General features: G+C 45.1%; 2 protein-coding genes across 7 annotated transcripts; both read left to right on the top strand.

Annotated features, from left to right (window-relative positions):
- The first annotated feature begins 367 nt into the window (after positions 1–367).
- slc25a25b (solute carrier family 25 member 25b) lies at positions 368–18,320 on the top strand. Of its 6 annotated transcripts, none has more exons than XM_077011751.1 (11): positions 368–1,382; positions 10,254–10,380; positions 10,637–10,724; positions 11,115–11,150; positions 11,588–11,699; positions 12,822–12,980; positions 13,136–13,288; positions 13,532–13,639; positions 13,817–13,984; positions 14,215–14,365; positions 14,557–18,320. In XM_077011751.1, the coding sequence occupies exons 1-11, from the start codon at positions 1,080–1,082 to the stop codon at positions 14,742–14,744; spliced, it is 1,593 nt and encodes a 530-aa protein (XP_076867866.1). In that variant the 5' UTR covers positions 368–1,079; the 3' UTR covers positions 14,745–18,320. The 6 variants fall into 6 exon arrangements, with proteins under 6 accessions (XP_076867866.1, XP_076867867.1, XP_076867869.1 ...); XM_077011754.1 differs by lacking the exon at positions 368–1,382 and adding an exon at positions 6,631–7,268; XM_077011756.1 differs by lacking the exon at positions 368–1,382 and adding an exon at positions 7,344–8,498.
- A 1,430-nt stretch (positions 18,321–19,750) lies between these two features.
- uap1l1 (UDP-N-acetylglucosamine pyrophosphorylase 1 like 1) lies at positions 19,751–23,677 on the top strand. Its single transcript, XM_077011750.1, has 9 exons — positions 19,751–20,548; positions 20,647–20,851; positions 21,011–21,186; positions 21,362–21,534; positions 21,650–21,843; positions 22,122–22,262; positions 22,341–22,526; positions 22,774–22,840; positions 23,356–23,677. Exons 1-9 carry the CDS (start codon positions 20,260–20,262, stop codon positions 23,440–23,442), a joined length of 1,518 nt encoding a protein of 505 aa, XP_076867865.1. The 5' UTR covers positions 19,751–20,259; the 3' UTR covers positions 23,443–23,677.
- Positions 23,678–23,801: the final 124 nt, after the last annotated feature.

The following is a 23,801-nucleotide window of genomic DNA, read 5'->3' as shown; positions in this document are numbered from 1 at the left end:
TTAAACGCTTCTTCCTGGTAAAAAAAAAAAAGTAGCACTGTCCTTCTGTGAGTTGAATGTATGCATTATCTGTGTTAGAATTGTAGCTACTGCATTATTATTGAGAAATGACATGACAAAAATACTGTTAGCAACAAAATGTTACCTGCGTAATTCAGCTACTGAACGAATTGTAATATTAGACTGCAACAACCACACCTACAATTTATTCGTATTATTTCGTCGTGTTATCACGCATACGCACAATACCCGTGTAAACCGATGCCGTTCTAACCAGTGGATGGGGATGAAAGGCGTTGCCCATATATGCGAGACAATTGTAATTGGTCAGTGAGCGCCATCCATCATCTCTGGCTGTTTGCCCCGCCCCCCGTTCTCACCAAGTCCGTTTCCTGCGCGCTAAACTCCACCTCGTTGCTTCCGTTGTACCGGCATTTTCGTCGCCTACCCTGTCAAACAGACCGCCAATTCAAAGTTGATTAGTGAGCAGCCTTCCTCTATACCGGAGTTCTGTCATCGAAACCTGTGTGAGATAGACACCGGAGATGTGTCCGTCATTTCTGTGATTCTCGTGTCGTCTAAAACGACGTATAAAACAGAAGATTTCGACGCCGGCTTCGGCGAGCTAACCTCGGCTAATGTACGAGCATCCACCTCATCACTCGCACCGACAGCTCGCCAGCTGTAGCGCCGCCGCAGCTGTTTCCGAGTGTGTCGTTACCTAGCGGACCTTCCCGGCCTCTGTCTTCGGGTTTGACTTGAAATTGTAAGAACAGAAAGAGAGGAACGTGTCAGCGGACCGCGGACCAGCCAGATGTGACCGGTGTAGGTGCGGACAGCCTGCCGTGTCCCCCACAGCACTAACACCCCGACAGCTCATTAGTGTAGCTAGCGTGCTAAGCGGCTAGCGCAGGACGGGTGGCACGGAACAGCGCCTCTTACACACAGCCTCCGCGGGCACACACGGCCCTCTCTTCCCCTCCGGGCTCCCGGGACGCCCGTTACTTCACTTCTCACCACTCCCCGACGGTGAACTAGATGCCTGGTTAATGGACCGCAGCCCGGCACGTTAGTCCGTGATGCAACAAGGCTCGTTTGTGTCGCCCTTGCTGAGCGGAGTGTGTTGTGAGTGCCGCTCGGAGGAACATGAGGGATCTCACCCCGGTGGCGTGAGGACCACGTCCATGCACCCCGGGGGTCACGGGGGCGAGCCGTGCCCGGCGGCGCACACCTGCGAGACCTGTGGAGGAGCGGAGCAGGAGCACCGCCTGAAGGTCTTGTTCCAGATCCTGGACGTGAACGGGGACGGCGGGATATGTGTCAACGACCTGACCATCGGACTGAAGAAACTGGGGGTCCATCGCACCGAGCATGAGCTTAAGGTGAGGAGCAGACATGGGGCATCATGAGCAGGAGAGGAAAGTAACGGTGATGGTTTTGGGTGTATTTTCGCGACTCTTAATGCGCCAAACAAGTGAGACTTTCTTTGAGCTTGGCTCGTCGTTTGCATTCTCACGGTGGTGTAGAGCACAGCTGTGCCTTCTCCCCGTGTGTGGGTCCTGCCGTGGGGATTACGGACTAGGGTTGTTCCCAGTGATTTAGTGTGGCCATTGTAGTCGTAGGAAGCGGGAACAAAGCAGGTGATGTTCCCGCATGATCGCGTTCAGCTTCTCGCGTACAGTTCTGCTACTCGGTTTCCGTTCATCCACCCGCCGTAGTTCTCATTTCAAACGTGGTAGTTATGGAAAATAGCTAAGCTGTTTGGTTGGCATTACCATATTGTAAGTGTTAGGCTCTTAGGCCATGCAAAGAAGCACAGAAACGTGTTCGTGTTCCGGAAATGCACGAACTATTTTTGGTGGCCAAATATGGCTAGTTCATTTCTCAGGAATGTGACAGTAGTTATCAGCTGTTCTCTTCTCAGAAAAACATCTGCATTAATGACCAAATGGAATCCCAGAATCTTCATCAGATAAAAACCTAGTTAGCTTGGGCCCAGTGGGAGACGGCTAGACAGAAGACCCCCCAAGAAGTCCCTCCAGTGTGATAACACCAGCTATGTTAAATGAGGTTAAATATCATGGGGGCTTGAACCACAGTGCTGGTGTTAAACCACAGTGGTTGCAGAAGCATCTCTGCCAGCACCTTATTCAGAGCTCAGACACAAACTAGCAGACGGTTAGGGGTGTGTTTATTCTCTTAATGAAATAGCGACAGTGGCCTTCAGTTTGGTCAGCCCTGCTCTGAGATCATATCAGTTACCAGTTTGCTGATGTCTTGCCAGAGAGTTTTGTCGGAGCTGTAGGCCTATTTTCAGCTTTCCAGCTAAAAGCCATTTTCCTTTTTTTTCCTGACTCGTGATGAATACAACTGCGATTTGAAAGTCTTGATTTGCCACTGTTCATTATTAGGTTAATGGAACACTAGTTAATGAAAATAAAGTAATTATATTATGGAAAAAAACATGAATTATTATTATGAATTATAGTTAATGAATAATACTAGTAATGAAATCATTTATGCTTTCATGTTAGTACTGCTGTACAGGTTTCAACTGTGTCATAGATATGAGGATATGAGGGGTGCGTGGGGCTCCATGCGCGTGTGTCCTCCTGCTTGCAGATCTGCGTGCGTTAAGATTGTGGTGCCAGAACTTGCACCGTGTGTTGTGCATGTGCACACCTAAAGATGTGTGCCCAGATGTGATCCACATTGCTATGTATTTTCATTATGAAACTATTAACCTAATAAAGATACACTGAAGCCATCTGATAAGCTAGGGCACCAGCTGTCTGACTGCATTGAAATACTGTCCTGAACAGACACCTGATTTGGGATATTGAGATATTTTCCCTGATTGGTTAAGAGGAAGAAATGGTCATTCAGTCCGCTGCTGGATCGCAAAAATTAGACGCACACACACAAAAAATCCTGTTTATTCAGTGGCTCACTAAAACACCTCAGATGACTCAATGTGATTAGTCAGGTTCAGCTGAGGCAGAACAGCGGTTCAGACGGTCCCTCACGGTCCAGAACAGGTGAGCAGTGAGAACGGAACAGGTGAGCAGTGAGAACGGAACAGGTGAGCAGTGAGAACGGAACAGGTGAGCAGTGAGAACGGAACAGGTGAGCAGTGAGAACGGAACAGGTGAGCAGTGAGAACGGAACAGGTGAGCAGTGAGAACGGAACAGGTGAGCAGTGAGAACGGAACAGGTGAGCAGTGAGACTATCAGGGCTTTTTCTCCCTTCACGAAGGGAACACATACTTGAGAGCCTCTGGTCCATTGCTGCCCAGATACTTTGCAAGTGAAATTTTTCTTATCACCCGTGAAGCTTTGGCAAATTGAGTCACAACCACAGGCACCTTCCAGAGCCACTGAGGTCTAGCTAGTCCACTTTACAAAGACAAGAATACAAAAGAGGAGCCAGCCGGGGGCAGGGTTGTGGGCGTGGCACAGTGAGCCTGTGTCTTTACAGATGAAGTGAAATGGAAGTGGTGAACTCATTGGGTTTTGGCAAATAGCTCAGTGGGCTAATGCGTGAGGGAATTCTGTTTTTGTGGTAAGACGTGTCCCGCTGAGTCTTGAGTGTCTGAAATCCCAGCTGCCTTTGTGTTCTGTGCTCCTCTTTCCTCTCTTGCACATGTGACTTTTTTCATTCTGCATATAGACATGCAAAACGAGAGCTGAATCTGTGTGTGTGTGTGTGCACGCACGTGCATTTGTACGTGTGTGTGTGTGTGTGTGTGTGTGTGTGTGTGTGTGTGTGGTATCCTTGCTCCTCTAACCTTTGCCCCCAGCATTTTTGTTGTCCCACCAACTAACTCTTCTGTTCAAGTGTAATCTGAGCTTCCAGCCAACGAGATTCATGGATGGGGGGGGGGGGTTTATGAATGAGAAAGAATGGAACACACAAGCCCACCCCCAACTCCCCCCAACTCTCCCGCCCAAAACTAAGAAAATCTTTGCAGGTTCTCACAAGATCTTATCTTTTCCTTCAGGAAGAAGCAATACATCTTCATTAATTCACATTCATTTGTGAGCCATTTTATAAAGAACTCACTGAATATGGTTTACTGCTTTTCCCTCCAGTGTTTTGGTGAGTGATAAGATCAGTTGTGTTTCTAGCCTGACTCCAGGGAAGAAAGATGCGAGTGAGGTGTTAGACACAGAGGACAGTCTACCAACAGTCATTTGAACAATAGGACAATTATCACTTCTTTGTGATTTAGGAGAGAGGGGGGGGAGGACGAAGCTTCGGCACCTGGTCTGATCAGGTCCTGAGAGCAGAGTGAACCCCCTCCCCTTCCTGGCTCCACCAAGAAGGAGCTCAAAATAGACAACCAGATGTGTCTGGAGACCAAAACCTGGATGTTTATGTATGTCTTTGTGTGTGTTGTAGTAATAGTAAAAATGGCATTGTTGTACATGCATTGTTGTTCACGCATTGTTGTTCTAGACAAAACAGGAAGCTTTGAACGCATTTCATTAACAGTGCAAACAACTGTGCAAAGCACAGCTGATGAAGGACATCTGTCCAGAACATCCGTGAGCACCTTTTGCACTACAATGTTATTTTTACTTCCTCTAAAGCAATGTCACAGGGTCCTGGAGTGTAGTGTATCTCAGACAGATCGGCAAAGATCTCATCTTCATCCAGTGAATGCTGCCTAACGCGTTCCCTGTCATGATTTGTCGCTTAGTCGAGAGTCTCATGTAGGCTAAACTGGAATAACGACAAATAAACACAGAACAGCCACATTCTGTATTGAGCAGCTGTGACAAACTCGTGTTGTAATGATCCATCATGGACCTCGCATCACTTCTAGCACCATGCCAACAAAACTGTTTCCCTTATAGTACTTTTGTAGGCAAAATCATGAAGAGCATAGTCTAGCAGGAATGCATGGTGTTGTGAAGAACCCAAAAACTAAACTTAGGTTACTAATAACTGAGGGTTTGTGATGCAGTAAGTTGTAGCCTACTATTTTATTAGATACGTAAGCAAAACTTGAATGTGTCTATCAATTGTCTTTTTATTAGATATATTTGTTAGTTCTTTATTAAAATGACTTTGCTAACAATCATTTCTGTAGTGTAACAAACTGGCCACAAGGGTGCAGCATAACTATTTTCATTAATTATGACATTAAAAAAGTGTGTGTGTGTGTGTGTGTGTGTGTGTGTGTGTGTGTGTGTGTGTGTGTGTGTGTGTGTGTGTGTGTGTGTGTGTGTGTGTGTGTGTCGCACTGAATGATGTGCAAATCCTTCATGGTACCACAGTCTTCATGGCAACCCAATACTCATACAAGAAGACAATTTCTTCAGCTGGGGAACCTGTACAGCTCAATACGGTGTTAATGTGTGTTTAAGGGAGTCCTTTAATATGAAAATGCTTTATTCATGACACTGAAGCAAGGTGGAAAATCACTACCACCACCATGTTGTGTTTAATTTTAATAAAGCAAGCAATCAACTACAGTTCTTAAAGTTACCTCCATGTTGGCGAACCTTCATCCAGCTGTAGCATTATGCCAGTTCCCTACAGTTCTATGCTATTTGTTTTTTCTTGCACCAAGTGAATCAACACTTCATAGTTTACTAGTAACCTATAATAAATATATGACCAAAGGACTTTGAAATAGCCTCAACTTTTATCTACTGGAACTGATGTTGCTGTTGTCTTCCAAAAGCAACTTCCACTGCACCAATAACACGGACTGCCCGCGGACGTGCCTGACTTCAAACCTGTGTTGCTTAACACCAATATCGGCTGATACCAATACATTGGCACATATCGTCCTGATATTTCAGGCAACCAATATATCGGTCGACTTCTAGTCTGAATGTGCCCTGGTATTTTGAATTGGCCTGTCTGTGTTGTAGCCATGAGGTGAGGTTAAGGATCAGCTGGGCCTGGGAGGAGGGGCTTCACTTAGACCACTGGAGTATTCTCATGAAAGAAAAATTGTAGAGTTCCAAAATGTGTGTGTGTGTGTGTGTGTGTGTGTGAGTGTGAGTGTGCGCGCGCATGTAGATGATGCAAGTATGGTTTCTATGGTGATCCTGACAATGACAGAATGACTAAAGGGGGAGGAAAGGGCTCAGCACAGTTTGCCTGGAGGGGGGAGTCAGCAGATTTTATACAGTGCTGAATAGCAAGAGGCATTAATCTTCAGTCTTCTGACCTCTGACAGGCTGATCAGGCACGACTCGGCAGTGTGGTCTGTTCCGATTGGCTAAGGCGAGGCTGCAGTGAGGCTGCAGCATTTCCTACCCGGCGTTCTCCTATTTTTAACCACAGGAGTGTTCGCCGGCTGAGTGGGCTGATGGACTGGAGCTGCCCGGTGGTCCGAGCAACCGGCCGGCTCTGCGAGACACACAGAGAGATGGACAAAGAGACTCTGCTTTGTTGTGTTGTTGCACTCGCTGGTCCTCACACACTGTGAGGGGATTCCTCAGGAAGTTTTACGGGTCTACGAGTGACTACGGGTCTGACAGTCCGCCCGGTGCTGGAGGGGGTGTGTGAGGTACAACGGAGACGAGTGTCTGGGGAAGTTTTACAGGCTGAAGATTAATGCGGAATTTTGTGAGAGAACCAGGAGGACTGGTTTCCGTTTGAAGAGACTGTGTGTGTGTGTGTGTGTGTGTGTGTGTGTGTGTGTGTGTGTGTGTGTGTGTGTGTGTGTGTGTGTGTGTGTGTGAAGGTGAGTACTGCAAAAGCTGCATTGTGCTGGTGTCCTTAGATGCCCTCATCTTCCTGGCCCAGTACACTGGTGCCTCAGTGCCCTGAGTGAGCGCACACACTCCTTCCAGACATCTGTTAATTTGTGTGTTATTGCACAGAACCTAAGGATAAGCATACACCCATACACATTGCACTTCAGCCAAACTGTTAAGGACACACAATTGTCACACACTCACGTTCTCTTCAACTCTCTCACCTGCACACACACACACACACACACCCACCACGCATACAGAGAGGTACTAGCTGCTAGTAGTGTATCAGAAGCATCTTTGTAAAGATGCTTCAGGACGTGTGGTCGAGCCTTTCCGGATGGTTCCAGCGCTCGTCGGGACGCAATGATGTTCCTGCAGAGCCGTTGGCTGAGAACAGTGACAAACTGGCTGTGAATCCCACGGCAACGGCTGACCACAAGCAGCTTGCCACACGTGTGACTGGTCAAACGGAGGAGCCTGACTTGCCACCAACAAAGAAAACCACAGTGCTGATATTGGTAGCGCCCCCTAAGGACCTCGGACAGGTACTGCAGCATGAGTCACGTTAGAAAACCTAAACTCAAGTTTGAACCTCAAAGTTGCACATTTTAAGATCCGTTTAGAAAATGTTGTCAACCCATGTGGCACAAACTGCTGTCATTCGCTTTCAGTGCCTACTGTTTACACATTATCATGTCCTAATTCACATATTGTCTTAACTTCTTAAGTGTGAGATGGTGGGATGGTTTTCGGGGTGCAGGTTAATCAGTATCGCCATAGAGAGCATTCTCAGTGTAACACCTCTCCTGATGGTGTTATTTAATTAAAAAATGATCACCTTTAATGTATTGGAATCAGTTTGAGAATAAGTTAATGTACCGTCTACAGTCGCAGAACTTGGTGATTTCGGTGTCACACCTGTTCCACTGGCACAGCACTACAGTTGATGTAGTGGGATCAAAGTCCGGGTCTCTCTCTCTCTCTCTCTCTCTCATGATGATGATGATGATGATGATGCCTCTGTGACCATGTGACTCAGCTGTGACTCACCCTGTACAGTAGAGCTGAGCTACCATGACGAGGACAGCCTCACTAGAATGATCTTTTTGAGTTTGTGTTTTACACAGCTTAAATATGTTCATATTTAAAGATTATACTCTGTACCTTTTTATGTGGAATATATTGGACCAGGTTAATCTCATCACCTGTGTCTGTTTTAATCTGATTGTCTCTCCTTGGTATTATTCTATTCCGGTATGCAAGCAGATTTTGTTTTTTTGTTTTTTTGATGCTGTGTATATTTTGTACCTCATTAATAATGAATGTGCTACCGCTCTGTGACATTTTGCAAGGTGCACTTCATGATCCACAGCCTTGAAATTTGACAGCGGAGCTGGCGATGCTCGACCAATCACTTTATAGAGTGTCCCCATGAGCCATGGAAGGCGGTACTATTGAGCTGCTTTATTCTGCCATGTGTCAGAAAAAAGCACTGGGTGTTCAGCAAGGATGCTTAGAAACTTTACACAGATGTGATTATTAATGACTTCACAATATAGTTGCTATAAAGGAATATAGTGGTTTAAAGGAATTCTTCATTTTTGTTTTTATCAGAAATGCTGTGTCTGTGTCTATACGTGCATGTTCCCATTACAAACCAGACCGAATTTGAATACTTCGAATCCAATAGTTTACCTTCTGAGTTGAAGACTCTTTTCAAACTGAGTTTATTTCTTCCATCTCAGGAATTCAGTACGTACAGAAAGTGGCGACAGGTATGTCATTTATTTCCTAATAAGGGCCTGTGGACATATTATTTTTATCTTTTAAATGTTTGCAGTTGTGTTTTGGAGTTTTGGTTTGGTTTTAACTGAGTGAGAACACTATTGTTTGAGTCATTACTGGAGCTGCAGTATGGACTGTGGTTACTCAGGGTGATTTATTTCAACTTCTTTTTTTTCTTTCCAGTAAATGTGTTTAGTAGCTTCCCCATGCTGTATTTATGATCTCATTTAGAAATATTAAGACTGATTACTTTTCTGCTGCGATAAAGGACCTAGTTTAAGTTAGCTGGTAGACTCCTGTGACACAGATGTTCATGTCCATGTTCAGCTCTTTACTGGAACAAAATCTGATTACATTGACATAAGTTATTTCATGATTTTTAAATGGTTTGCGACTTGCTTATTACAAGATGGGTTACATTAAACCTTTTTTCATGGTTCTTTTATAGATCTTGTGAAACCCTGTGCGTTAATCACTTCACTGTTATCTGGACTGGCTGTCAAGGTTGAGTCTCACAGTTCAGCCTTAAAGGTTTCCCATAAAGAGCTGTGATTTTAAAGGCTGCTGTCTTTAACCCTCGCCTTCAGAATCAGTCGGGATTAGAAAGTGAATTGACAGCTTTGGTCTCTTAATGTAGCAGTCAGATTTTTTTTTCATTTCCTAGAGTGACCAGCTGATTTAGCTGTGTGTTTTGTTGTTTTGTATCCTCTGTAGCCTGTTGTCATGCAGCTATTGTTAATTAAAAACATCGGTATGAATAAACGTGTTACACTGTAGGGCTGCGTTATATCCTTAAGTGAAGTTTCCCCACTTGGCTCCTGTGACATGTGTATATGTTAATAACTTCAGGGCAGCATATTTCCACAAAATGGTTTCTGAAGTTCCAGCATTTGTTTACTGTGGCGTTACCCCTGCGGCCGCTGAGAGTCGTTCGTTTCGTAACAGTTCTCTGTAAATGCCGGTGACTCACGTTGATGGGAGTAATGGGAGTACTGAGCACCCTCACATGCCCTCCAGTTTGACGGGGGACATCACACTTAACCCTGTGTGACCAGGGATCTCAATTACAATGGGGGGGCCCTAATAATTACAGTGACAACCCATTAATCCCCCATGTTGTGTTGGGAGGGTAAAGACAACCAAGGCACCTGAATTCAATAGAAAGAGCAAAGGACTGCATGCGTGAATATTAAACAGAATAGTTGAATATTACCAGTTCCAGTCAAAATTAGCTCATTCTGCCCAAGGTATTATTCAGAATTCTGTAATTTGTGAGTGTACATGACATGTACACAGAATAATACCATATTCTGGGAAGTATATGTAATATGTAGACTTTAAGATGCCATTCTCATAGAGGGAAAATAAGTTAAAAATTAAACCCTCTCCTCCATTAGCATCCATTGCTTAAGCACATTAAGTTCAATGGCTCGACCCATAGCCCTTGATGGGAGGTTTCTCTCAGGCAGTTAGCTCCTGAAAGCTTATTCCTTGCACTCAATAGACTGCTGTCAGGATGGTGGCAAACAGCGCTAATGGGAGCAAGGCGTGTGCAGTCGACCTTTCAGAGCAGCCATGACCAAACATGGCCCATATTACTGACCAAACACGGCCCATATGCCCGCGGTCCTCAGAAAGCGGTAATCTCCATGACTTCATGAACCTCCTACCTTGACTTTCCCTTGGCCTTTGCACTAATTGGCCTGTACTGTGTGTGCGCGTGTGTGTGTGTGTGTGCGGTTCAGAAAATAGTGAAAGCCGGAGATAAGGACCTGGATGGGCAGCTGGACTTTGAGGAGTTTGTGCACTACCTGAGGGACCATGAAAAGAAGCTGCGGCTGGTCTTCAAAAGTCTGGACAAGAAGAACGATGGTAAGGGATGGGCTTCTGGTTCGTTTGAAGGGGCTTCTGGTTCGTTTGGGTGGGGGGTTCAGTTTTGCTCACTGTTAAATCCCAATATGGCTACGGAGCTTAGAACTGACCATTCTCACCATTACCTTCCAGAATTCCAAAGCCTGGTTTAGACTGTGACTCTTTCAACTGAATCTCTCTCTCTCTCTCTCTCTCTCTCTCTCTCTCTCTCTCTCTCTCTCTCTCTCTCTCTCTCCCCTCCTCCCTCTGTCTCTAGGTCACATAGATTCACAGGAGATCATGCAGTCTCTCAGGGACCTGGGAGTGCACATATCCGAGCAGCAAGCAGAGAAGATCCTGAAGAGGTCTGTCCACCTGTCTGCAGATGTCCTAGGCCTTTTACTGATGTCTCCTTGTTTCCTTCATGTTTGCCATCTCGTCGTCTTTAAACACTGAAGTGCCTTCATTAGCTATGCCTACTAAACAGTACATCGGCCATTTGGTGGTAACCAAGATGATACACTTCTAATCTTTCTGCAACTACAAGGTTCCTAACTATGCTCGAGATGGCATTGCGCGTGTGTGTGTAACACTTTCGTCTTTCTGCTCTGTCTCTCGACATGCTGCCTGCCTTTCTCTGTCTCTCTCTCTCTCTCTCTCTCTCTCTCTCTCTCTCTCTCTCTCTCTCTCTCTCTCTCTCACTCACTTTATCACTCTCCACCTCTCTGTTGCTCCTCCTATCTGGGTCCTCTCAGAATTAGGAGGGGTCATATCTGGGCCCCCATTATGTAGTAAGTAAGCGTTCTTCTCCCACATCGCTCTTCTTCACTCGCCCTGCCGTCTGGTTCTGCCGTCTGGTTCTGCTCTTCTCGCCACATTTCCTTATTCCAGCCTAATTTAACATTCAACTCTCATCTGGTGCTGCTTTGAAAAAGAGAGCAACATATTTGGCCTTCATGTTTTGTGGAGACACCTCCGAGCACGGAGATTTTCTTTTTAGATTATTATTTTTTTAAACCACATCAAATGTGGACTGCGAGTCCAATAAGAGGCTTGGAGCTTCAACCCGCTGCATGCAGGGTAACCCGATGCCCACCCGCCCCACTCTGAACGGAAGCTGAGGGTAACGCACTTAACTGTCACTGGTAGGAGCCAGGACGAGAGGGCACACAAGCCCCCCCGGTTCCTTCATAGCTAAGCCGTCTCTCCCCCCCCTCCTCACCGACAGCATGGACAAGAACGGCACAATGACCATCGACTGGAGCGAGTGGAGGGATTACCACCTGCTTCATCCTGCAGACAACATCCCTGAGATCATCCTCTACTGGAAGCATTCCACGGTAGGGCCCAGTCCTGCACCCTGCACTGCCAGGAGCACCGCTTGTTTTTGTTTGTTTGTGTACCATGTTGTTTACTTGTTGGCTCATAACAAGGTAATAAGCAAACACTTGATGTAAGCAGATCTGAGAAAAGTGGCACCTGGTTACTGTTCTGACTTCTTTCTTTGTGTCTAGTGGTCAAAATGCTTCCACTGAAACACACGCTTCTGTACACACACAAACACACACACACGCTCCCATACACGCACACTCCTGTACGCACACACTCCGGTACATACAGATGTACAGATGCCATGGCCATAAAGATTTTGTCAAGCTCTTACAACCTTATGGAGACTGCACTGCACTGAAGCAGCAGTGCTAATCCACCATGCCAGCATGCAGTCTGTAGGGCACTCTGTACCATACTTATAAGATGACCAAGTCAGAAAGATCTACCGGGGTGACGGCGAACGTAATTTGTTGAGCGGGGGGGGTGGCGTGGCGAACGTAATTTGTTGAGTGGATTGCAGATTGGCTACCGTGAATGTCAATCAAAATACAACCGTCAGTGCAGATGTGCGATTCATCTACTACTATTTTATGTGACGCGATCTACGCACATTCCTTCGCGATCGACCGACACTTCCTTCGACGTAATGAGCACCCCTGCTCTACAGTGCTCTGTAGGAAGCTGATATGTTTTAGTATTATTCTGATGTGCTTTTCTGATCTTTATATCATTAGGTTTAGAAGGAGTGCTTGTATGAGGTGAAGTGTGTTGTGTAACCGTTGGTCACAGCCAGTGTGTGTGGTCTCCACCCCTCTCAGTTCAGCCTCCCCGTCTTTCAGATAAAGCATGTTTCTCCTTATCACTGCAGGCCAGACAGGGAATACCCAGTGGACACGATTACATTTAGATTTATTCTTCTCATTGGTTTGTTTGAACAGACCAGACCAGTATAAACTATAACTCGTATGTAACCCCATGCCCCTCCCACTGATTAAGCCGGGCTGTTTTTAATGGAATTGTCCTTTATAAAAATCAAACGGCATTCTAAAGAACTAAAATCTGTAGCCCAGGAGATGCATCACGACACGTAGAGCGTGTTTCTCACACCACGCATGATGCCTTCTCGGTAGATATTCGACGTGGGGGAGAGTCTGATGGTCCCTGATGAGTTCACGGCGGAAGAGAAGGACACGGGCATGTGGTGGCGACACCTAGTGGCGGGAGGCGGAGCGGGCGCTGTGTCCCGCACCTGCACCGCACCCCTGGACCGCCTCAAAGTCCTCATGCAGGTAAGGAAGGCAGCGTCCCACCTCAAAGATGGGAGACGGACCTGGAGGTTTTTAACGCCCGCATCAACGTGCGAAGCGTCTTTCTCCGTGCTGTGCTCCGTCTGGCACGGAGGTGACACGTGTGCACCGGTGACGTGTGATCCCGGCCTCTCCAGGTGCACGCCTCCCGCTGCAACACCATGTGCATCACCGGCGGCTTCTCCCAGATGATCCGCGAGGGCGGAGTCCGGTCACTGTGGCGAGGGAACGGCATCAACGTTCTGAAGATCGCCCCAGAGTCCGCCATCAAGTTCATGGCCTATGAGCAGGTAGGAGAACATTGAGTTCCATAACCAAAGAGTCACGGGGTCTAAATACTACTTCAATGGACATAAAAGGAAACTAGTTGCATATAGTCATGTTAGTAACACACAATTATTAGTTCTTATAACCATCAGTTGCTTATGGTATCATATGAGCAGGAAGAAGATTACAGTGGCAACTTTGATTACTGTAGTCAGTTATTTAATGGTCTTTTTTTTTCCTGACATGGTTTCTCTCGTGTCCACCAGATCAAGCGCATCATTGGCAGTAACCAGGAGAGGCTGGGCATTCTGGAGAGGCTGGTGGCGGGATCTCTGGCTGGTGCCATCGCACAGAGCAGCATCTACCCCATGGAGGTAAGAGCAGGCAGGAGGGAGAACCTTCCGGATGGGGCCCGGGGACGGTCTCCTCTCCTTCCTCCCACTTACTCTGTTACAAAGGCGAATGTTTCCAGGACTTGCATTCTTAATTCATTCACCTCAAAGGACCTCAAGCTCTTTCAAGCTAAATGTCTGCTCCCGTGTTCCTTGAAGGTTCTGAAGACCCGGCTGGCGCTGGGGAGAACGGGTCAGTACACAGGCATCGCGGGCTGCTTCAAACACATCCTTCAGAAGGAGGGCTTGGGCGCGTTCTACAAGGGCTACGTCCCCAACATGCTCGGCATCATCCCCTACGCGGGAATAGACCTCGCCGTCTACGAGGTTCGCTGACACGGCTGTGATGTCACTCTTACTTCACTCCCATTAAGATTCCAACGGCTCGACTGTAAAAATAAAATTTTATGAAAGCTTCAAAATGTGTAAATGCTATAATAAATATGGGAGTAATAAGAAAAATCTATCAAAATGGAATATAAAAATAATAACACAAACAGTGAATAAAGGACGGAAGTATGTGCGGTTGGTGATGTGTTGCTGGTCTCTGGCCCCAGACGCTGAAGAACTCGTGGCTGCAGAGGTTCGCCACGGACAGCGCCGACCCGGGCGTCTTCGTGCTGCTGGCGTGCGGCACCATGTCCAGCACGTGCGGCCAGTTGGCGAGCTACCCGCTAGCCTTGGTCAGGACGCGCATGCAGGCTCAAGGTGAGGCTCTCGCGAGGCTTGGCTCCCTGCAGGAACACCCATCCCCCACCACCACCCCGCCACTCAGCCTCGTCCGGCTCCGCCCACTCTTGCACTCTGAGCAAGGACGAGCGCCTCGAACGAATTGTGCGTTCACGTCTAATTGCACCTCTCCCCCACCACCCCCTGCCCCTCTGTCTCTCTCTGGACAGCGGCCTCTCTGGACGGGGGGCCTCAGATGACCATGAGCGGCCTGTTCCGGCACATCGTGCGTACGGAGGGAGCCACGGGCCTGTACCGCGGCCTGGCACCCAACTTCATGAAGGTCATCCCCGCCGTCAGCATCAGCTACGTGGTGTACGAGAACCTGAAGGCCACGCTGGGGGTGCAGTCCCGGTGAAGCGCGCCGAGCGCCAGAGGAAGACCCTCATCAGCTTTTGTTTGCCTTAGTTGTTCCTTTCCATGTTGTTTTTATTGGGATCCGAAGCAGAGCTGGTGGAGGGAGGCCCCCCTGCCCCAGGGAATCGTGGGTGCGGAGGGCCAAGGTTTCAGCCGGGTGCCTCCGTGGGTCTCTGGTTGTGGATGCGAGGAGGTCCAAGGACTGATAGGAGCAGAGGCGCCACTACGGACCCCGAGCACAGACGGGAAAGTGGATTGGTCCGAGTGGACTGTCCGTTCTGAGCAGTCGGGGCATGGCGGCATCCCGGGGTGGATCTCACGCTGGCATGCTGAATCTACTCTTCAGAACGTCACCCCCAAAAAGCAGATGCCTTCACGTGACCCTCACGTGATCAGCCGATTGCAGCCCCTTGAGTGTTACCGGCGCCACCAAAGGGTGCCCCGTTCAGTACAGCTTCAGTTCTTCAGGATATCAGCAGAGCTCTCTCCTCAGAGATGTTCGGTTTTGATTAGCTGCTTATATATCATTGTCTTAAAATTCCAGTAGGTGGCAGTGTTGGATATAAAAGGGCTTTAGACCAACACACGCATGTGTGCATGCGCTCACACCACACACACACACACGCACACACACACACCACATCCTCTTCACTTGGATGGATGTTTGTTTTCCTCTCTCATTTTCTCTATGATCATGTTTTTGTGCACTATCTAGTTTCGTATCACTGTTTTGTGCATATAACATTTATTAATATAATACATTCTTTAGGTTTTGCTCACTTTTTATAAGTGCAGAAACCACATGTTCGTAAACCAAATGGCAATGCTTGCAGCTTTATCAAATGTGAACACTCCTTAGAATAATTCAGTTTTTACTGTTTTTTATTTTTATTTTTTTTAACTATGTTGTCTGTTATATTTATTTAACTCTTATCTGTACAGTAAACAATAACAAGTGTCTGATAGTATATCACCAGCTGTTCATTACAAGGCTGTACGAATTCCATATTTTGGGATTATAATCATGCATGGATTCAAATGACACTATTCATAGTACTACATTAAGTTCACCATCTTATTGGTACCGTTCAGATTGAGACAACTTTGTCAGAACCTGACTGAAAACGAGACACTACAAGTCAGTTCCTTGTGACTTGGCTAAGACAACCGCCAAGGGTGGTAAATCTCCTAGCACAGAGTAAACACAGCCGTTAGCATTAGAGCCACTGTCCTGCACAGAGTAAACACAGCCGTTAGCATTAGAGCCACTGTCCTGCACAGAGTAAACACAGCCGTTAGCATTAGAGCCACTGTCCTGCACGTAGCTTTGGTGCCAACCCTCGCCTATAAAGCGATCTCACAGTATTTGTGCACACACATCTTGATTCACATTTTGCATCTCAACAATGGGAACAGTAAGGAGTGGGGGGAAAACACTCATGAACTTCATGATCATCTGTGGAACACAACATTGTGTGTGTGTGTGTGTGTGTGTGTGTGTGTGTGTGTGTCAGTGTCAGTGTCAGTCAGACTGAATGATACTAGAATGAAGGGGGGAAGGGTGTGGCTATAAGTGTTTTGGGGGGGGGGGGCTTGAATGTGAAGATTACTCCAGGATACTTACAGACTGCAGCCCGGAACATTTAGGGCAAGCGAGAGGTGGTGGTCACCCTGGTGCCCTTATGTCAGCATGTGTGTTCATTATGCGCTTGACTTAGGTGTGTTCTAGATAAACAGAAAAGCCCCACAAGGTCTGGGAGACACTTCAGTAAATGCTGAGAGTTTGACCTGCTTTTTCTTTTGCTGGACTCTAACAGTCCAGCAAACATTTTAGATTACAGAATCTATTGTAGACACTCCACTAACAATTGAAGCAGTCTGATTAAAACATTTTTAGGTATACATGTGTGTATATGTACAGTTTTTAATTAGAGCCCCCATGTGGAAGATTTTGGATCAAATCTGCATCCAGCCAGATGTGGGATTTGATGCTTTGGAAGCGTGCAGGGCCAGCATCCTCCGAGCCTGCTGCAGGCCTTCATCTCTCCGCCGTAAGGGCCATTTGTGTCTACCGTCTGGGGTTCCCTTCCATAGCCAAGATGGCTTAATGAGCTGCTGATGGAGTCATGTATACAGAGATGGAATGATTTTTGTGTGTCTGTGTGTGTGTGTGTCCCAACATGATTCTCAGGAAGAATGTGAGCAGATCTGGCTCCACTCCATGCTCTTCCAGAAAATACTATCTGGAATCAAAATGGCCCTCGTTTGGCCTGCAGGCTTCATGGTGTACAAGGGTTGTGGATGTTGTACCCAACAACCCGTGTGTAAATCAGAGTGCCCAGACTCAGTCCAGAGTTCCTCTTCTGTATAAAGGGGTTTCCACTTCAGCTGATCTCTGCACCCCTTCCTCTCATTGGCACCTAACCTTTCACCCAGCAGTCACCAACCCAGTTCCTGACGTTCTCGCCTCCTGGAGAGCATCCACCCAAAATCCAAACATGCTTAGTCTGCTGGATTGAGCTTGTTGGATTAGGGTTGCTGCCAGGTGTGAGGGAGGACCCTCTCCACAAAGAGGTTTTGTTGGCCACTGCCTTCATGGGTAAAAATGACACTGCAAAACTAGCTGTAGATCAGCAAAAGAGGTCAAGTCCTCTTTCTCTGGATGGTCTAAAGCCGAGCAGCATCTTCCCTGGAGCTCACCTGTTTTGTGGGTGTGTGTGATGTCTGAGCATGTATAAATGATTGTGGAGTGTGTGTGATGTGTGAGCGTGTATAAATGATTGTGGAGTGTGTGTGATGGGGCTTTACAAGGTGATGACCTTACCTCAGTAAATGCTGCTTCTTTATTAATGATCTTGTCTTACTGCATTTTGCACTCTTCTCCTTCTAGTGAATTAGCTAAGGCTAAAACCCTCCACTTAATTATCACAAGAACTGGAAATATTTAACAGAACTGATCTGGGATCAGATGGGGACCCCTGTGAGCCCAAAAGCCACACTGATCTTGAAAAGCCTCCACTTTGCCATCGCCTGATGTTTAAGCCCTTACTTTTCAGCAGTCCCCGTCTCGTATGTAACTGCTTGTGCAAAGCTGAAAACATGTCGTTGTCCACATGTACGTCAGTGCGTGGACAGGACAGCCAAGGATGCAGTTAGAGAGCTGGGTGAGATGCTCAAATCGGATTCCTTTTTCTCCTTTGGTTGTGATGGGATTTATGGGCTTAGTTACAATCAACACATCATTAGTAGTGGAATGATAAAAGATCAGCAAGTTGATACTGGGCTTAATTTCAAATGCCATGTGCGATACTGCTTCTAATATGGGGGAACTGTCTGATCGGACTGCCCATCTAAACAAAACCTTGGAATCTGAAACACTTGTACTGCAATACACATCTTGATGTACAGCAAAGTTAAAATGACATCTCTGATTTAGTCGATGCTGAAATGTTATAATCAATGCAAAAATGTGCTGGACAAAATGTTTGTGTTAACCCTGATAGAATGCAAAAGTGAATGAATGTAAATATATTTATGTTTGTTTTGGAACAATGGTCAATAAAAAAATCTTATTTCAGTTAAATGGTCAATTCTTGTTGGAAGGCTGGGCACGTGCACAATTCATATTTTACAAAACTCACCAATGCTTATATGCAATATTAGATCTGCTCCAGTAGGGGGCCCTCGAGGACCCACAAACTACGAAGTGCAACGTTAGCAGTGAGCATATGAGACCCGAGTCCCCTAAGGGGGCTCCATGAATTTGTGCCCAGGGCCCCAACAGACTAGAACAGCCACTGGTTTATTCTTTGAAAACTGGTGCAAAGGCAACACTATTGATGCGTCACAGCTGGTAAACGACAGGTCATTTCTGTTCAGGTGCAGGTTGTATTAAAAGAACATGATAATGGATTCATCAGAGATATGTTCCAAGACAGAACCTTTTTTCACCGAAAATTGAACAACACAAAAAATAACCTGAATTGTATTACACAAATTGTGTGTAGGACACCAGCAATGTAATAAACGGTTATATAGGAAACGTTTATTTTCCCTGTTGAATATTTTATTCATAAACGGGGATTTGCAAATAGAACCCGATTACAATTTATTCAAAACTGAGTTTCACATCTCCTCTATTCAATATATGCAATTTAAAAGCAGCCAAAGTAATGAACATCCTGGGAAAAAGATTGAAAATTGTTATATGTATTTATCGAATGTTACTTTATTGTATGATCTTTCATGATTGTTATTCCCCTGGTAATGTTTTTCTAAACTTAAAAAACACGTGAGATGTTGGTGAGACACTACATCATTGTTTTGGTACATTAAGCCACGTTTAGTTTTATTTGCACCGAGGGGACATTGTTTAGGTCTTTAGTTGTAGCTGTCCATTGTTATTAGAATCTGTTACCACGAAAGATATCAAATCGATTTATTCTTGATACTACAGAAATATTACTGACACAAAAGGTGTAATTTAATACTCGTTATAATGTTACAAAGTATTTCTAGATAATAAATAAATGAAATATAATCTGTTGACGAGCAGGGTCTAATTGTTATTTTATTTTAGATGTTACAAATGCAGACTTGCTAGAAATGAAAACAGGAAATAAAATACAGCATTTAAAAGAATCTCTGTTTGCGTCGGTATTTTTTAAATATGTATTTATTTCAGTTTGTCTCACAAATTTGCATATTGCATACTGAAAACTTAACTGAACAGAAGGCAAACATGGACCTTTTACTTGTAGTAGTCTTAGAGTTAGTGATTTTAGGCTTCCTCGAGTTAGCTAGCGTTAGCGTTAGCTTGCTGGCTAGTCTCAGCCCAACCTGCAGTAATGTGGACCTTGAATAACCGTCAAGTGTCTATATTATAAGATCAGATCGTTTGGAATTGTGGTATGTTAATAACTGTAGAACAACTGCTATCTTGTAGCCTGCGACATTTTTGTGCAAAATAAAAGTCTACGTTTAAAGGAATCTGTTAAACTCAAATCACTAGCTACCATGAACGATTCGGTGCACGTGTGTGATTTATGTATTTATAGTTAATGAGTTTTTTATGATTTGTAAGATGTATTGTTGTAGATTAACACAAAACGTTTACCTGGCTTTACGGTAAAAGAGGAAGGGACTGTTCACGAGAATAATCACATGACGGGTAGAGTAAGGAAGGGAGTCGTCTTTGGTAAACTTAAAATATGCTGATTGTTGTTGACGTTACTGAATTTACGAAACGCTTTACTCTTTGTAAATATGGGCGAATAGTGATGAATGGCACAGTAAAACATATACTTATCATTTGATAATGTGAGTCAGCTCAGCCAGCTCTTGTTGGGTTATGTCTACCAGCCATTCATTTCAAACCACACAGCGTTAGCTTGTTTTTTCTACCCACATCGGTCACGAGTTTGAGGCGGGTTAAGAAAACTGACATTCCAGTCAGGTGAGACTGCGTGTCTTAAAGTTTGCTGTTAGTGCTCGACTGGCCACATATTTGCGGAACAATGAAGTCGTTTGAAGAAGCTAAGGCAAGACTGGAGTCCGCTGGTCAGAGCCATGTCCTGCGGTTTTGGTCTGAACTTTCTGCGGAACAGAGGGTCACATTTCTGGAGGAGCTGTCGCAGCTGGACCCCGAAGAATTGAGCCGACATTGCCGAACTGCTGTCGAGGCTGCGAGCCTTCAGTCGAGCGATGGCGAACGGCTGGATGCTCATATGGAGCCTGTTCCACCGGAATTCATTGGCAGTGTGCGTAAAAGTGACCAGCAGACACTGAAAGAATGGGAGGATGAGGGTATGTGTTTGCTATAAATATGACACTTATTTAAACACAAGGAAGGAAACAGAATGTGGTTCGGAACTAAAAACCTACACAAAATGTGTTTTTTGCAGGTTTTTTGCAGATAGCGCAAAGCAAAGTGGCCGTCCTGTTATTGGCTGGAGGTCAGGGAACGAGGCTTGGAGTTCCCTATCCCAAAGGAATGTATAATGTCGGACTACCTAGTGGCAAAACCTTGTATCAGATCCAAGCAGAGCGGATCCGGAAAGTGCAAGAGCTTTCAAGTGTGAAATATGATTCACAGTGTACAGTTCCCTGGTGAGTGTCATACACCTGTACCCACACTACCTTCATCTAAACACTACGAATGTACCTCCTCTTGTCTCACAACACTGGGGTGTCTGTAGACTGAAAGAGATCAGTAACATAGGACAAACCTACTATAAATGTGCTTTGTGGATTTTTGTGTGCATGTAGGTATATAATGACCAGTGAGTTCACCCTGGAGCCCACAGAGAAGTTCTTTAAAGAAAACAACTACTTTGGCCTGGAGCCGTCTGACGTGGTCATGTTTGAACAGAGGATGATCCCAGCCGTAGGCTTTGACAGCAAGATTATGCTGGAGAAGAAGAACAAGCTAGCTCTGGCTCCAGGTTAGAGGCGTTTCTCTTCAGGTCCATAACTTCATGAACCCACTGAGGCAAAACATCCAAGGATGTAACTTGAGGTTATTCATTGCTTTTGTGTCTCAGTAGAACCTTTGTATTCTTCTGGACTCAGGCATCCGTGTGTGTGTGTGTGTGTGTGTGTGTGTCCTGGTTTTGTCAGACGGCAATGGAGGCCTCTATCGTGCACTTGTAGATAACAAGATCCTGGAAGACATGGAGAGAAGGGGAGTGCAGTTTATTCATGTTTACTGTGTGGACAATATCCTGGTTAAAATGGCCGATCCTGTCTTCATTGGCTTCTGTGTAAAGAATGGAGCAGACTGTGGTGCTAAGGTACATATGAACACCTTTTAATGCAAATCCAGCAGCCTGCTTTTGATTGGGTGCCTATATATCATTTGATCTTAAAATACACTGACTTAATTATTTCCTTCTGTCTCTTGGTGAGGTGGTAGAGAAGGCGTACCCGGCGGAGCCCGTGGGGGTGGTGTGTCGTGTAGACGGGGTGTACCAGGTGGTAGAGTACAGTGAACTGAAGCCAGAGCTGGCAGAGCAGCGACACCCTGGAGGAGAACTTGTGTACAGCGCCGGAAATATCTGCAATCACTTCTTCACCAGAGACTTCCTAAGTAATGTCGCTCAGTGAGTGACTTCTGATATAATTTGTCACCATAATTATTTTGCTTGACCCCTGATACCAGATTTATCAACAGTTAAAGAGTCACTTCCGTGTGTAGAAGGCACAAACTGCTAAGCCTTATCTACCAGTGTCTTTATCTCTGCTTTCAAATACTTTTTTAATAGACAATTTCAGAGTTATACTATTACTATTCTAAATAACTATATAGAGTCATACACTCCAGTTGTTAATGCTTCAATATTATCTTCTCCATTCTGGATATTTTTTCCTGACTCTTCAGTACGTTTGAGGGAAAACTGAAGCAGCATGTGGCCATAAAGAAGGTGCCATTCGTGGATGAAGAAGGCAACCTTGTGAAACCCACTAAACCAAATGGAATCAAAATGGAAAAATTTGTCTTTGATGTCTTCCAGTTCTCAAAGTGAGGCTTGCACCCACAGCCCACATTAAAAGTTTCAGTAGTGTCTTTATGTGATTTAACATTGTTCCTTTCTTACAGGAAATTTGTTGCCTTCGAGGTTGTGAGAGAAGATGAGTTCTCACCTCTGAAGAATGCAGATGGGGCGCCGGTGGACACCCCCACCACCGTGAGGCGCTCTCTGTCGGCCCAGCACTACCGCTGGGCAGTGCAAGCCGGAGCCCACTTCCTGGATGCAGACGGGAATCCCATCACTACGAAACACAGGTGCTGAAGGCTGAGAGGTTCTTTACTTCCCACAGCCAGAGAAGCCTAATCCTTAGAATAGAGATTAATAGAGTAGAGATTACTCTGGTAATCTCCTAATGTTTTGAAGTTGAGGAGATCCAAATCTGTTATAAGCAGTGGGCGTTTCTGGAGGACAGCAACGCAGACCCTTATTTCCTTGCCTCAGTCTGTCTTCACCATAGTGTTTGTGATTACTGACTGGTAATCTTTATTGTTTAACCTGCAGGACAGCTCAGGATATGGTCCCACCAGCCCTCTGTGAAATCTCTCCACTTGTGTCCTATTTTGGAGAGGTAAGAAGCATCTAGTCAAAGTTTAAACATTTCAGAGGTGCCATATACATCTTACAAAACTAGTCTACATTGGGCCTAATATGCAAGAGGGCTTCTGCTCTTGTGATCTCACATAGAAATATGTGCAGATAGATAGAAATTATTCTATCTATCTGCACATTATTCTGTAAATAATTATTCTACAGAATAATGTAGACCGTATGTAATATAACACATAGTAGTCTTTAGGTGTGATAGTTTTGTAAGATGTATATGACATCTCAGAAATGTTTAAAACCGTCATGTTTATAACTATGTTTACAATTCCGATTCAGGCACGGTAAGTATCAACTAATAACAATGTGTCTCTTAGTTCTAAAGCCAGTTTTCACCTTTTCAGTATGTAATGCACTATTTAATCAAATAGTTTATTGTATGGTATGTTCTCTGTTGGGATGATTGTATGAACATAATGAACAAACAGAGACTCCTGCTCTCCCACTCCCCTCTCACTCTGTTCTGTTTGTTTTTAACAGGGATTGGACATGTTGAAACAGAAGAACTTGAAATCACCTTTTTTTCTGAATGAGAAAAATGTCATGAGTCTTGTTGAACACTCATAATAATTTCCAACTATAATAGTTAGGAACTGAAACTGAACTGAAAGGGAAGTGAAGGGAACTGAATGCAATAAAATGTATGATCCAGTAAAGGTTGTGTGCTAATACAGATCAATGAAATAAAATCATTTTTAAGTGAAAGAATCCCATGACAGTAATAAATGATGTATTGTACACATCACTTTGAAATGACATGCTTTTATACTACTCCAATAATAAAATATTATTTCTAAAATTATCTTGCAGATCTTCACTTCAAAAACACGGGCCCAAAATCATTTAGATTGCAATATAACAACATAAGGTGATAATTAAGCCGTAGGTCACATGACACATTTTGACCAATAGAAAATCTACATTTT

This window comes from Brachyhypopomus gauderio, chromosome 7 (assembly GCF_052324685.1).
Source record: "Brachyhypopomus gauderio isolate BG-103 chromosome 7, BGAUD_0.2, whole genome shotgun sequence".
NCBI lineage: Eukaryota > Metazoa > Chordata > Actinopteri > Gymnotiformes > Hypopomidae > Brachyhypopomus > Brachyhypopomus gauderio.
This window is presented reverse-complemented; position numbering and strand designations above follow the sequence as displayed.